We start from the raw sequence: 15,370 nt of genomic DNA, 5'->3' as shown, positions 1-15,370 counted from the left end.
TGGACAACAAAAACAAAAAAAAAACAACAATTGTGTAAGTTGCCAGGCGCCGTTATATGAGACTCGATCGCCGCCAATTTTAGCCTAATTTAAGCAAACGCACTTTAGTGTTTTCAAAAACACTATGACTATATACCCAATTTCACAACAAAACACACACGTTAAATAGCTTACTTTATTGATTGTACCTAATAAAAGCCGTTGAAAGTATCTCAATGACGTTGGTGTCGTCACACTTAACGTCACAAGAAAGTGCGGGAAAAAGAACGCGCGAATTGGGTCGTGCAATTTAGCGCGCTTTTGACAGCTACTAAAACCACCGCAACAGCCACTATGTGCTTTGATAACTACTTGAGCAAATGCTTTGAGAATAGCTGAATTATTTTAAATAGATATAGGAAAACGCGCTTGGGCATCTAACAAAACCATGGGAATCACAGGCTTGTTGCCGTTCGTCCAAAAGTCGACGAGGCCGGCGAACGTGAAGGAATTTAGTGGGAAAACTGCAGCCGTGGATACTTACTGCTGGCTTCACAAAGGCGCATTTTCGTGCGCCGAGAGGCTTGTCAAGGGCGAAAAGACCGATGCGTGAGTACCTATAATTCAAATTGCGATATTTGTCTTCCTGGATTTGGTGGTCACTACGTTTGCAGATCACAGACGCCGGCGATTATATGCTCAGACGCCGGGCTACAAAAAAGCCCAGCATGCCGTCGCTTGTTTGTTTTTTCTCTATATTGAAGAAGTAATTGCCAGAGACCACGCGTGCTGTTTACGTTAATTTCGAAGAAAAGTTTATGGACGTGATTAGCGCTGTTTGTTTACTGAATCTCTACTTAGATACGTGAACTACTGCATGAAGATGGCAGACTTGCTTATCCAGTCTGGCGTCCGGCCGATTTTGGTTTTCGACGGACGGCACTTGCCATCGAAGAAAGTGACGGAGAAAAAGCGCAGGGAGTGAGTGACAATTTACTCTATATTTCTTTCATATCTTTCTTGTTGTGTCCTTTCCGTCACGCGTACTTTGTCTCTTATCCACTCGAAAACAACTGATGCACCATACTTTTACAGACAGCGGGAAATCAACCGACAGAAAGCAAAGCAGTTCCTCATTGAAGGAAAGATTCAGGAAGCACGCGAATGTTACCAGAGAGCTGTTGACGTTACGTCTGCCATGGCTCATGAAGTGATCAAGGTGCATATGAGCTGTCATTTTTCTTATCTAATTCGGATGGACAGAACTTTCGAGATACGCGTTTTCTTTTTATTTATTATTATTATTATTTTTTTGATAACGCGCGTTCCCTTCCAGGAGTGCAGAAGAAGAGGCATTGACTACATAGTAGCGCCGTACGAGGCAGATGCACAGCTTGCTTACCTGACACAATGCAAACTGGCGGACGTCGTCATCACTGAGGATTCTGACCTTATCCTCTTTGGATGCGAAAAGGCAAGGAGTGCAGTAGAGACTTGTTTTCACAAATATCAATTTCGACCTGTGAAAGAGCGTAGTTGTCCATTTTGTTTTATTTCCCAACAATGGTTCTTACCCACTACTATTGGGCAAGAAGCAGTACCCTGTTGCTGGTCCCTGCAATTTGACACTTAACAGTACAGCACTACATTTTTCTCCCAGCTTCTTTTGTTGAGGAAATGTTGATGGTGCTGCGTTCAAAAAAGGAAGTACACTCCAGACATTTATTGCTTGGAAATGCCAAACATTAAGGAGAAACGAGAATGTGAAATTTCTTCGAAAATCTTTGAGTCTTAGGAGTAAGGTCTAAGTGATTGCCATTTTAGAGCAAACTGAATTGGCAGTTTATGTGACTTACTGTACAAACATTGTAATAGCCTCCTCTAGGACTTCAAAAATTCAACAATTAAGAACATGGTATATAGTGTTTACCTGAGGCTATAGAAAATTATGTTTTTCATCTGCTCTTGTACTCCCTCCTACCGCCTATTTATTGAAGCGACTCTGCTCACTTTGATATATAGCACCTTGTCATGTCAACTTATTATGTAGCACATGACTGAAGAGAATAGAACAGACACTTTATTTTTCTTGAAATATTGCATCTGCTGTTAGTAGCAGAGTGTCATGCAGATTTGTATGTTTTACTTCTTCCAGGTGCTGTTCAAGATGGACCGAGCCGGCTTTGGCAACTTGTATGAGAAGTCGAGACTAGGTGAATGTTTTGGACACCTTGCAGACCGGTTCACTCATGAGAAGTTTCGGCAGATGTGCATCCTTTCTGGTTGCGACTACCTCCCTTCCCTGCCAGGCATTGGCTTAGGAAAAGCCAGCAAGTTTTTCAAGCTCATCTCTAATCCTGACCTCCGTGCTGTAAGTGGTACTCTGGGGACATGGTTTGATGCACTTGAGTCAACGTCTGACAGAGCACAGCATAATTGAGCAGCTTCTTCCATGAAAAAAAAAAAAAAATACTGGATAGTTAAATGCATGTCTAGTTTTTAACAGTGCAGTATTCAAGAACAATTCTTCTGTCAAATGGTTGGGTTTAAAGGCTAACTGCACCAAAATTAAGCTTTGGCTAAAATGATTATAGACAAGTAGTACATGCTATCTGACAAAGCTGCAGGGCTGTTCATTAATTTTCTTATTAACAGCCTTTACCACCTTAACTGCTATGACAAATTCTGAAACAAATTGTAGAAGTGCGGAATTTTTTTCAGGACCTGCATATTTTGCAGCATCTTTTTCTAACTTATTTTGTAAATTCTTTGTAAATCTTTTGTGAAAATTGCCAAAAATTCACGAGTTAACTCGTCATTGGCACCAGAGGACACTCGTGATGTCGAGTTATTCCTGAACAGTTAAGGGTTTAACCCCTTAAGGCATCTAAGTAGAGGATGTATGCTCCTGGTGATTAGCGGATATGATTCATGCAAATATACCAGCACATTACCTCCGAGATTTTCAATGTGCCATGAGCACCGCCCAATCTCGGAGGTCTTGCCGGGTTGTTCCGGCTTTCAGTGTTATAAGTGCTGCGTCATTTCCAGCTCGCAGTAACGGCATGATTTTTTCTGGACTTCCTTTTTTTGAAGTTTTTTTTTTCTTTATACAAAAATGTTTTCTGCAAGCTTTTCGTGATTCATCCACTCTTATTACGAACGTAAAATGTTGCACTGACGCTGCTCTAATGTACATTATCTGAAACTAAGATTGAAACTAAATCAAAACTTTTGTTGCAGTGGGTGTTTACCAATTAATAGTAAGCTAACTGAGATCCATATATTTACTGTATATGTGCATAGGCATTTAAAAAACTATGCTTCTTCATAGAAAAGTCAAGAATTCTCTTTCAAGTGTTAAATGCATGGCATATCGCATGTTGTTTCACCCAGTACTAGAGTATGCAGCTATTTTGTGAGGTGTGCATTATATTAAAGTTATTGCAATGACTTGCAGCTAGATTCCCTTTTATCAAACTACTTAGCTACGTAGTCGGTCTCTATAAACCTAATTAAGCTTCACTTTGAACCTCTGTACCTGTGACAACCGAAGGCACCGTTAGTTTTTCTGTGTGTCCCATCACAACAAAATAGGTCTGCAATATGCTAAGTATTTGTTTCTTCTGTCAAAAAGATTGTCGAACTATGAATGTGAGAAATTTGCATGTCCGTCCAGAAATCGTTCTTTCTAGGAACGATTAAGTGCATAAATGACGACATGAAAGACATTGCTTTTTCTTTCACGCCCTCTTGATCTATGTGCTTAACTGTTCCTAAGTATGTCGTATCAACGAGGCTGAGTGTCCACCCTCAGTTAAGTTAATTTTTAAGCAATCTTGCACAGCGGAATTGCCTACCCAGGCCTGCTGTCCAATGTGTTAGCGTACCAATGTTTGAGATTTTTTTACTGATGTATGCTAAGCAACCTCTCCTCTTGGGCAATGCAGCTTGCCTGCAGTAGTGTGAAATACAAAATAAAATGACTGCAATCATGTGCCACTTGCAGTGCACTGCAGGGACCGTGTTTCATTTTTGCTTGACGGTACGGTATGATCCACTTCTAAAGGGAACACCTTACAGCTACTCCAATGCTGATCAGTGATCACATTTTGCATGACTGCCTGCAAAATATTATTTCGTCAATGGGTACAGTGTCTAAGGCTTCATATCAGCCACTTTATTCCACAAGGGTTGAAAATACTCTTAAGTTTTATTTTGTTCAGTACCACCTCAGCGGCCAACTCCGATATATTCCCTACTCAAACACATGTTAGAGCATTTAGAAATGCTCTCATGAGACAACCCATATGAACCGATTTGAATGGAGTTTGCTGCCTTTAAGAGAGAACGCTTAACCCTACTGATTGGCACAAATCCTAAAGAAATGGTAAGCTTGAAGAAAATTGAAGCACGGAGTTTACACATTCATAACTGCACCAAAAGCAAATATTTGTTTTTTAAACTGTGTCTGTTAGAGTGTGTGCCGCAGACAAAGGTTATTTGCAAGTTCGCAGCTTACGTGGGATTGTCAGTGTTTACAAGGGTTTTGCAAATGTCCTACGTGATGTAATAGCATATTTTAGAGCACTTTAGAATCAGTTTCTTCCGCTTTAGATGTCTCGATAGTTTCAGGTTACATAGTGATAATTTTTTATTCCTTTGTTACAGAGCTGTAAACTTGATGCTTCAGTTCTTGTAAATTTATCAATTTTTGGCAGTTAAAGAAAACAATGGCCTAAATAAGTAATCTGCTTCCTACGGTCGGCATATTTGAACTTCTTCTATATGCTGCAAACCTAATCAAATTCAGTGCACTGGATGTGGAGCAAAACAAATTCTGTTCCGATGCATTTGGATAGGTGCTCCTGCGGTGCTCACCTTCCTCTTAACAGTGGACTGTACTGTATAGATTTGAGCACAAAAGCAGGGCTCTTCTTGAAAACATTCACACAGTGAAGAAAATGATCTTTTCTTTCTTCCAGACGTTGCCCAAGCTGCCGTCATACCTTAAAATGCCGGCACTCAGCGTGAGCAGTCAATACATTGAAGATTTCCTTAAGGCTGAGAACACATTCCGCCATCAACTTGTGTTCTGTCCCATCCGGAACGAGCTTGTGCCACTGAATCCTTACGACCCCAGTGTTGACCCCGCAGACATGACCTACGCCGGACAGTATCCTTTCCTGAAATGCTATTTTGAGTTCCTTCTTAGCTTTCATATAATGCAGAGCCTTCTTGAAGTAGAATACCTAAGTTTATTGTGACTACAGAACAACTGCCCTGGAAAAAAGCCGGTTTCCTTTAGATATTAACCAAGAGAAAGCAATGATTGTGTCTTCAGTGTCGATGTGTCAAATTGAAAAACCTGCCTTTGTTTTTGCAACTTGCATATAATACATCGAACTAATAAGAGTATTGCTTTGCAAGATGCTTTTTAACCCCTGCAATTACTGAAGCATTACTGCTGCAGGGAAATAAGCCCATAATACCTTGGAAAAAGTTAATAGATTTGTAAATGAGAGATGTTAAGTATTTGTGTTGTTACTTAATGAAGTTGGCAATAATGTCAAAAACTGATGTAGTCGTGGATGTGGCATGATAAAAACAATGGAGAAATGTGAGCCCTCAGCTCCCACATGGGACTGAAACATAAACTTCCTTTTTTGTCGCCACTTTCGTCACTATGTGACCTGCTTCGTTACATATGTAATATAAGAAACTTAAGTTAAACTTGATAGCTGCAAGGCTCCCCACTTTGAGCTTACAGTTCAACTAGCTTCTGCTGCAGGCTTTCTTCTTTTGCTTGTTTCCAATGGTTTCAACAGGTTATAAATAGCTATTACATGAGTTAGGCTTAGGCCAGTCAAACATTTCACCTGAGACTTGACAGATCCCACTGTGCTCTCTACAAAGGTGCATATAGCAGATGTACTTGTATCTGTTGTAACTATCTCATGGAGTCTGCAAGACAATTTAAAACTCTGTAAAGGATACATTACATAAAATTACTGTTAGAATGGCTGTATCAGATGCATAATCTGTTCCTGTGTTTGAGCAGCTCTCTCAGTGAAAAGCATTCTTTCATCTAAAAAAATTTCACCACTAAAGATAAACTGGCATCCGCAGATCTACTATGGTTGCTGGTTTCATATGCGACTGCTCAGGGAGTGTTTTCAAAAGTGTGACCTGCACCTGAGATGGCTTTCAAATGTAACCCTTGACTGCTCTTGCCTGTACAAGACAGCTTCCAAGGGAGCAGGCTTTTGACATAGCAGTAGGGAATATCGATGTCAACACTGGGCAGAAGATTGACAGCTATTATCCAAAAGACGGAAAGGTAAAGAACTTCCTTGTTTACTTTTGCTCCCGTCTCTTTTGTCGAGTCTTTCAAGGTAACCTTGTCTCATTCATTGCTTTGCTCAGATACTGAGAGAGAGAGCTTCCTCGGGAAACAAACAGGACCAGAAAGTAAAGCCAAAGAATGAGGAAGTAGTAAAGGACAACACTCCAAAAAGACTGGGCGCATTCGAAGTTTCTGAGCGAAGATTAGCGCAGCCTAAAACTCCAAGGACTCCAGCCAGACTGCCACAGCGTCCCTCGAGGCCTCTGACTTCAGTGGAAAACATTGGTGAGCTGTTTCCCCATCTTATGAGTTGTTAAGCAGCCAGTGAGCAATAATGGAAACACTGTCAGTGCGTATTTAAAAAGACACAAAAGAGAACCACTAAGTGCAACTTAGAATCACTAAGTTTATTTATTACATATAGTACAAGTGCATTTTAGGTGTGCAGTATATACAGAAGGAGGTCTCGAAGTCAAGGACTCTTGGACTTTACTTTTATTAGTTCAGTTATTAGTAATTTTTTAGCACATCTTCGTGTTTTTATTAGTAAATATATTAGTCTTGGGAAGTGTACTTAAAGGCCCTCCACCAGGTTTTTGTGTTGAACACAAACACGTGTTTGTGTTCCATGTGGTGGCGATCGTGTCTACAAAGTATGAAATATATGCATGGTGGGAAAATGATCTAAATTTTAAACAGGAAGCTGCATGGCCTTTTTCTCGAGGGAGCTGCGTTTCAAGCGAGAGAGTCAAGGTAACACGCACAGCTGCCTCTACGCAAGACATATACTTTGAACGTCACCGACCATGGCACTAACTTTGGTTAATCATCCAATGTGGAAGGCACAACACTGCCACCGGAAATGTGCCACACATTTGTGCCGCAAACCCAATGTGGTCCCTCAGCTCCGGCATGGGAGAAGGCAGGGAAGGTATGTCACTTGCGGACACTACTCGAGGCAAAAGGTAGTGTCTTTTTTCACAGGGACACTTGACCTCCTGGCTGCATGGTTATAGGAACTTCAATTTCTTCTAGTTCCTCCAATGACGAACCAATTTAAAACATTCTTTTGATAAAACGCTCCTTAGGTTTACTAAAGCCAGTTTACTAAACCAAATTTTACAATGCGACCTTTATTATTTTATTTTTTTATTTTGTTTTAGCTAGCTGGCTTTGTTGTAAATATGAAAATAGTTCTCCTTTTACTCTATCCTCTTGCTATCCTCTCTCCCTGTTCTTTTACAGTGAAGCTGTACAGAATTCCACAATGAATTTTTTGTGCTGACACAGCTTCTATCTAGGAGTTGCAGGCATTGTACAAGTAGAGCTGGCACAGGAAAAGCAGCATGCAGAGAGTATAGAAGTTGTAAACTTGGATATACTAGTGAAGTGTTTGCAAAGTCTTGGGTAAATTTCGGGCAGCGGAAGGGATTTCTGAAAGGTGTGAAAACTCCCTTATAGAGCTTCATTGTTTTGCTTTACGAGTTGCTTGGATTTGCATATAGTTGAGAATTTTTTTATGCAGCTGTTTCAGCTAATGCAACAAATCTGTTCAGCTGCAATTTAGTCAAACTGAGAGTTGGCCATGTTGAATTCCATCTATTGCAGATGAACATCACGACAGAAAAAATGGCAAAGTCGTCCTGCTTACTAATCCTTCAATCTTCATCTGTTCTCTGTTGCGCTGCTTAACAACAGTGATCTGCAATTTCTTTTTCATGCTCCAGATGCAGAATATGACAAGCAAGAAAGCCCCCGGCAACACCTGGAGGGAAACTTGTCGGGAAGCAATGGGCCATCAGATGACAGTAAAGCAATGGATACCTCTCCCGACAACCAGAATGAAGTGACGCCTAAGCGAGTGGTTCGCAGCAGGTACACGTGGATTTCCTTTCATTCATTTCTTGTTTATAGTTTGAGAGCCATGCTCAGTGTCTTGGACATTCATAAAAATTATATATGAACTCTGTTTTATATAGAGCACTGCCTTTTGTTATATGGAGCAACATTTTTCTTCTGCTACTGAATGAATATTAGCATTTGCTAAATAAATAAGTAAAAATTCATGCTGCAGCAGGTTAAGAATTTAACTTCTTATTGGGCGAATTGGAGTCCAAAAAGGCAAGCAACGCTATCATGGCTGTGACTACGGTTTTTAGTCATCAAATCTAATTTCACAGTTCAAGTCGATGTGTTAGTTAAACAGCAAAAGCTTGTTAATTCAATCCTCGTTAACTTGGAAAATCCGATAATTCAGACTCATCCTCTGGTCCCGGCAGGCGTGTTGCATTATTTAATGGACTCAAACTCTCATTAATTCGGACATATTTGTACACATGCCGGTTAATTCAGACAACTCTTGAAGCACGGCGAGCACAGACCGCCCCAAATATGCGCCAAGAAAACGCTGTGCAAAGCGGCACTAGCGTCCAACTGAATGCATCACCAGAGTCTGTATCACCATAGTCATCAGCGGAAATCGCACATGAACGACAGGAACGCTTTGTGCCTCTATACCCTTGCTATTATAGGTGTTCTGTGGCATTGATTTTTGCATTTACCGCCGCTCCTAACGCCATGTTAGCTGCGCGCCTTCAAAACTGCACGGTCGCATCAATAGCGGCCTATGTTTCATCTGCAGCGGTTTTGGCCAAGAGTAATTTCGTTTTGACTTGGTGAGTGTGTCGGTCACATGCTTTCAAAACTACGTGGTCACCGTCCATGACTGCGCTGAAAGTGACCCTGGTTTTGGTCACAGCGGTTTCAGCAAACAGTACTATACAGTGAAATCTCGATGATACGATCACGGCTAATACGAATTTTTCTGAGGTCCCGGCTGAGCCCCAATACTTTGCAACGTGCTAGAGAACGGTTGTTACGAATCGATTTTCGACCCGCGTCGGTTGATAGAATAAGCGCCGCCCCACTGACGGCCGCGAAAAAGAACAGCGCGCGGTCACACGGACGCGACACCGGACAGCGTGGAAGCCGCGACTTGGCGCGAAGAGTTTGAAGCGGTGGCGCTTTTGTTGCTTTTGTGCTTTTCTTTTTGTCTCTTCGCTCACTGCAGCGGCCGCGCTTCCCCACGCACGGCCGCCACAGCAAGCAAAGGTTCGTGCGGTCTATCGCATCAACGGAAACTGAGCGGCGTAAGCACAGCGCATACAAAGGTCAGAGCCGCGTGGAGATCGCTTTCAAGATACTGTGCGCGCGACAACACCGACAGCCGGCACAGGCGCAAAGTACAAGAACGCATTTGCTGGCAGAGTAGGAGCCCCCCCCCCCCCCCCTACTCCCTCCCTCCCGCGCTACCTTCCTGCTTTGCTTCTTTCGCATGGTGAGATTGCGTCGCCAGTTACCCTTGCGCTCCTCGGTTGCAAGATACGCATTTGGCGCCGCAGCGCAGCGTCGCCCCCCCTCCCTCCCTCCCTCCCCCCATACCTCCATGGCCTTTCGCGCAACGAAATTGCTCTCCGCTGTGCGTTCGCTGTCCGTGAAGGCGTGCGTCCTTTCATTCGCGCATACGGCGCGCAGTGACGACTTTATCGCCCTTGGACTCGTGCTCCACGTCATGCTCCTCCTCCACATCGCATTCGTTGATGTCCTCTCCCATTGGTGGGCGCACCTCGTGCTCGCTACCGCCCTTGTCGGCGAGATTTTCCCGCGGACGCCGCAATTTTGTCTCGCGCGGCTGCACTGTAAGCGGTATGCGTATACATGGAGTTCTATGGGAGGGTAAACGGGAGTCGGAAAAGGCCACGTTGTAGCCAGTTCTGCACTATAAACGATTACGTTATAAGTGGTCTATACTGTAAATGCTTTTTACGTATGTGTGCCTGAGTGAGTTCACCTCTCGACTCTTTAATTTAGCTAGTTTTAATTGTGTTTCGATGATACGAATTTCGGCTAATACGAATTTTTTTCGTGACCCCGTGAGATTCGTATCATCGAGATTCCACTGTAGTTGCATTTTGACTTGGTGCAATATGACTGCACGCACAATGTCATGAATATGGTGACAACTGTCGAGGAAGAAGAGCACGAGCTACATCGTGATGGACGGACGATCTGTTTGTGACCAGTGCACTGGCGAAAAAATAATTGGGATGTGCCCGCAGTAGTAAAATTCTGCGCGTCTCACATGAAGGCATGCTCCGCGGCTGCATTGCGAAGGGAGTCGTGAGGCCTTTGCCACTTCGAGCGCTAGTCTTTCACGAGATGACGAGAATGGCAGCTTCTGCACTGCAAAATAAAAACGGGATTTGCTTATTTTTAAGTAAATAAAAGTGTCAACGTAGTAAGGATTTGCTTATTGTTTTCTTGATACCCTCGATAATTCAACAGTCGATTAATTCGCACATTATTTTCGGTTTCGTGAAATCTGAATGAATGAGGTTTTACTGTACACACATAACTGTACATTTTAGAGCAATTGCTAGTGCTCAGGTTAATTCAAGGATGTGCAACACTGTTTGCACAGGCAATCTAATTAAACACGCTTTTTCACCATTGAATTTGTGACGATGTTCAGTGTTTCGAATGCAGGAAGCCTTCTTAAGTTCTTATGCATGAAAGTGTTAGCCCAATACAGCAACAGTTCGATAAAGTGGTCATCTTCTAAAAGTAATACAATGATGCATGTCACTAATTCCTGCCATTTCTTGAAAGGTAAATTAAACTTTCATTCAGTGCTGAATGAATTTGGTCAATCTCGTCAGTAACTACGTCTCGAGGTAAAAAGCTTCTCTCATGGTTAACATACATTTGGGCCTAACTGGTTTACTGGAAAGAGGTTCTCATGTACCATTCCTACAGATTAGAGTGCTAGGTAGTAAACTACTCAAGATGATAGCTTTTAAACCTGTTATTTTTATTTCAATTTACAGGTTTTTCTCATCGCCAGCAGCTTCTGTTTCACCAAAGAAAAAGCTTACAGAGTGGCAAATACAGCTTTCAAAGCCTGTTTGTGACATTGGCCAAGTTTCTTTGAGCAAAATCCCACAGAACAGTGCGTCAGAGGGGAAATTTCAATGGGGTTCAAGGCTTGCACCACAGGATGCTGCAGCAACACCAGTTTCGAAGCAAGTGTCAACACCCTTCAAGCGACTGAGGCTGAGCATGTCTGCGTTAGAAAGTACCAAAAAAGCTTCATGTGTCCTTGGCCCGGCACTTGGAGAACATGAAAAAAGTGTTCAAATGTTGGAAGGAGATGGCAGTGCTAGACGGTGTAACAGCTTTAGCCAGCCAGAGGTCTCAAGTTTGCCTGAAAACAGCTTCAGCAAGTCACCAACATCTAATGATGGCTCAGTTTTGAAGAATGCAGATGACTCACAAGCTGTGCAGCGCCGTAAGTCATTTTTTGAGGTTTTAGAAGAAAAACACCAATCTGCACAGACACCAATCTCTAGTTTTTCTTCTGCCAAGTTCAAAAACCCCTTCGCAAAAGCATCAGAAAGCCCTCCTACAAATGACCTTATAGTTCCAGAATCAGATGAAGAAGACCCAATGCCTCCGGGTATTCGAGAATCATCAAAACTAAAAGATGAATTTTCTTCAACAGAAAGATGGCAGGTCTCTGCTGCCATGGCAGATGAGCTGGAAGAAAGTGAAGAGTCTCCAATTCCCAGGTTGAAAGCCAGCTGCAATTACTCCGAAGTGCAAGGGAACTCGTCACAAGACTTGGATTACCCAAACTCGCTGGAAGATGATGAGTCACCGTGGCCTTCGAGACCGACAATCAAGCAGGATCCCAGTGCAACAGAAGTGATTGAAGAGAGTGATGATGATGACTTAATGGTTACGGGCACTGTCATTGTAAAAAGACCCCTTGAGACACCCAAGCACCTCGTCGTCAAGCCACGAATACCACCTAAACCCACTAAGAAAGGCAAGTTGCGATGTTGTATTTCACTGTACAGCATTTTACCGATACATTTAGTTCTGCACTCATATTTAGCACTAAAAGTGCATCTTGTAAACTACTTCTATTTCATTGTGTCGATTGTGTTTCGTTACTTTGCTGCTTGCTAAATCACTGCGCTATAGTATAATATGAGCACGTTTTGGTGGTTGGTGATGATCATAGCGACAGTCTAGAGCTTTTTAGAGCGCAGAGTGCAGCTCCTAGGTGCCTGTTCCTGCGTCAAGCGCCGGCACCCTCAGCGTAACCGAGCGAACTAGCACAGCGAAGGATGAAAGAGCGAACGGGTAGCGCAGCGGGCGTTGAAAGACGGCGATAGCGAAGAGAGCGCGAGGAGGAAAGCGGAGGAGGGTATGGTGAAAGTGTTAGAAGAAAAGCACAGTGCCGCTTAAGACGGGCTCTGCAGCGACGATGGCTACTAGATGGCGCCAGAGTAGTGCGTGCCGTCTGTATGGAAACAAAGCGCTGCGTAGAGCGGAGGTCTGTCTGCGGCAGCTGCTGTGAATCGTGCCCACGCACTGCCTCTCGCGATCTCCCGATTAGTGAGGCACTTCACTTCGTTTGCAACGTGCCGCATGAGCCATATTGTCCACTTCAGCCAATATATCGGGAAATGAAAACACGTATAGAGGATGCGCTCAAATTAGTGCGTGAATATAAATTAACACTGCACCGGTAAAACCTGTATTGAAAGGCACTGCATTACCTTGTGTGGTGATATCCCACATCAAAGGTGTTTGAATTTTATACTTGCTGTATGCCTGTATGCATTAATCATAGTTTTTTTTTTTTTTTTTTGCCGCAGCAGCATTGTCAAGGCAACGGCGCCTTGGTCTTTCAAAGTCTGTAATGAAGAAGGACTCCAAACAACAAAGTTTGTTAGAAAGCCTTGCCAAGTTCCAGTTCAAGAAATCTTGTATGTAAAGTACAAACTTTGTAATGTATATGTGATATAGACTTTTCACTGGGGAGAACCTATAAAGTGAGCTTTTAAACATCACGGCAAGTTGTGCGAGTGCTTTGATTTGCATGTGTTTTTGAAACCCATTCTGTTTGTAATGAAGGAAAAAAGCTTGCAGAAGTACAAAACTATATAAATTCACAGATATTGTCATGCTCGTCTTTGTGAGAGTTTTCATGTTAACACTATTTAGAAAACATTTCATGTCAAGGATGCTTCGTCGCGCTGATTGTTTGTGCCATTCGCGACGTGGAATTACCGGGCGCGCAGCGTTGAAGATAGAAGAGGCACGCAAGATTGGTGGCGATTATTGTTTGGGGATAAGCTTTCTAAGCCCCAAAGAGTACAATCTTTTCTTAGAGTGTAGTCCTGAGTCTAATGATCTAGCTTTCGCACCGCGGTTAAAAGATACCGTTGTCTGTAGCGATCGTCCATCTCGGCTATGAAGATGCGTGTCTTGACACCACGTCTCACAAACAACGACGCTAGCATCGAGCTGCGTGTCCTGCGTGTCCTGCATGCCACGAACTGTGTCGTCGCTCACCTCGCGGAGCAAGATCGCTCGTGGAATATTAGCTTAGGTACAAACGGCTGGCGGCATGCAAAATCGTGCAAGCTTGCTCGAAAGCTGCACATACTGACACTGATTCGCGCAAATCATCATCAAACAACGCCACAAATTTGATTACAATCTACTTAGGTCACGGCCATGGGCGTCTGCAGGTGGGTGCAAAAGGGCACTCGCCCCTCACCCCGAAGACAAGATCCTGCCGACGTCCATGCTCACAGCAACTGTTGTTTACACCACACAAGACTAAGGGCCCATATCTAGTGTATCAACATGTCTTTCGAAAAGGAATCAATTAGTAGTCCACACAAAATCCGCGAGAAACTAACTGCTTGCAAATAAAAAATGGTGTGGGTCACCGTGGTCGCTGCCATGTTGGGTGAACTGATACAAAACTGCCATGGAGGAAGGAAAGAACTAGGAGAGAGCACCATGGAGCACTGCGCAACACGATCGTAACGAAACGTGTCGGCCCAACGCGTGATCCTGACGTCAGATGGCATGGTAGGTTTTAGCATAGTTTCCTACCTACATAGTACCCCCTTCTAGCCACCGTATATATGGTTTGTGCTCCCGCTCAGCAGGCAAAGTGCGGCTGATTGGCAACATGCGAACGATTGAGTTTTTAAAGCCAACTACAGCTGAAACTAACAAATTGATGAACACTCTCGAATTGTTTCGTTAAATCAGGAAGTTCGTAAAATTGAGAAGGAGATTTTTCGGTCCTTCAAAATCTAAAATTGGAACATAGCGACACCCAAAAGCTACCAAGGCATGTATTTGCCGCAAACCCATGCATGCGCGAGTAAAAAGTCCACGAGGGCGGCCCGAATCGCTTGTGCGATGTGCGATGCCGGCCGCGTAGACGGTCACGTGAAGCAATGACATGCTGCCGACATGCAAAGACGCGGACGCAAAGACCGTGACTAGGGCACCTACATGTTTTAACGCGATAGCACAGAGCGCACGCTCAAAGAAAATTTATCTGGCAAAATTATAAAGAAATCGTCGCCTTTTTCACTCATTTATTTCAGGAAAAACTTCGTTAAATCGGGTTTGGTGGCCATTATCTTCGTTAATTAGGGTTAATGGCAACATTGAACCCTGTGGGTACCTGCCGGGGAATGGAAATTTCTTCGTTAGATCGGGAACTTCGTAAAATCGGGTTTTGTTAGATAGAGTTAACTGTACTGCGACAGTCATTTTACGCTAGCACACAGGCAGAATTCGAAGTGCCTTTCACTTGGCGTGCGAATAGCTTTTGCGGCGTCTGTGCGCCTCGTATCTGTGAGTTCGTTTAATTTTATTCTACCCCTCGCATTGAATGAAAACGAAACGGGAGACGCCATCGTCCGATGGTGGTATTCGGGACTGTCAGATTCCGTCATAAGGTCAAATTCAGCAATGGCGGCTTTTTGAGCCAATCAGAGAGGCTGTAGCAGCAACTCCCTGGGCCAATCACAGCTAACAAGATGGCAGATTTGACTGTCCAGAATACCACCCCGACGAGTATATCAGCCACAAAGCAAGACTGGAATAAAAAAAAAAAAAAACCCGCAAGCCATCTCTTGACATTTTCTTTTTTCTGCGATGCTG

General features: G+C 43.3%; 1 protein-coding gene across 2 annotated transcripts; it reads left to right on the top strand.

Moving 5' to 3' along the window:
* The first annotated feature begins 13 nt into the window (after positions 1-13).
* On the top strand, positions 14-13,255 carry LOC119464401 (exonuclease 1). 2 transcript variants are annotated; one of them, XM_037725349.2, is made up of 11 exons: positions 14-588; positions 841-960; positions 1,075-1,198; positions 1,316-1,453; positions 2,135-2,350; positions 4,965-5,155; positions 6,223-6,319; positions 6,406-6,610; positions 8,053-8,200; positions 11,212-12,212; positions 13,054-13,255. In XM_037725349.2, the coding sequence occupies exons 1-11, from the start codon at positions 428-430 to the stop codon at positions 13,167-13,169; spliced, it is 2,517 nt and encodes an 838-aa protein (XP_037581277.1). In that variant the 5' UTR covers positions 14-427; the 3' UTR covers positions 13,170-13,255. The 2 variants fall into 2 exon arrangements, with proteins under 2 accessions (XP_037581277.1, XP_049512209.1); XM_049656252.1 differs by having other exon boundaries at positions 11,212-12,224.
* Positions 13,256-15,370: the final 2,115 nt, after the last annotated feature.

The sequence above is a fragment of the Dermacentor silvarum genome, chromosome 9 (genome assembly GCF_013339745.2).
Source record: "Dermacentor silvarum isolate Dsil-2018 chromosome 9, BIME_Dsil_1.4, whole genome shotgun sequence".
NCBI lineage: Eukaryota > Metazoa > Arthropoda > Arachnida > Ixodida > Ixodidae > Dermacentor > Dermacentor silvarum.
The sequence above is the reverse complement of the archived record's forward strand: the minus strand, read 5'-3'. Positions and strand labels throughout refer to the sequence as shown.

Excerpts from the sequence above, each read along its gene's own strand:
- LOC119464401 (XM_049656252.1), top strand. The coding sequence starts at position 428 with ATGGGAATCACAGGCTTGTTGCCGTTCGTCCAAAAGTCGACGAGGCCG. Across the intron at positions 5,156-6,222 it reads GACATGACCTACGCCGGACA|ACAGCTTCCAAGGGAGCAGG; the intron begins GTATCCTTTCCT and ends TGCCTGTACAAG. Across the intron at positions 12,225-13,053 it reads TAAGAAAGGCAAGTTGCGAT|CATTGTCAAGGCAACGGCGC; the intron begins GTTGTATTTCAC and ends TTGCCGCAGCAG.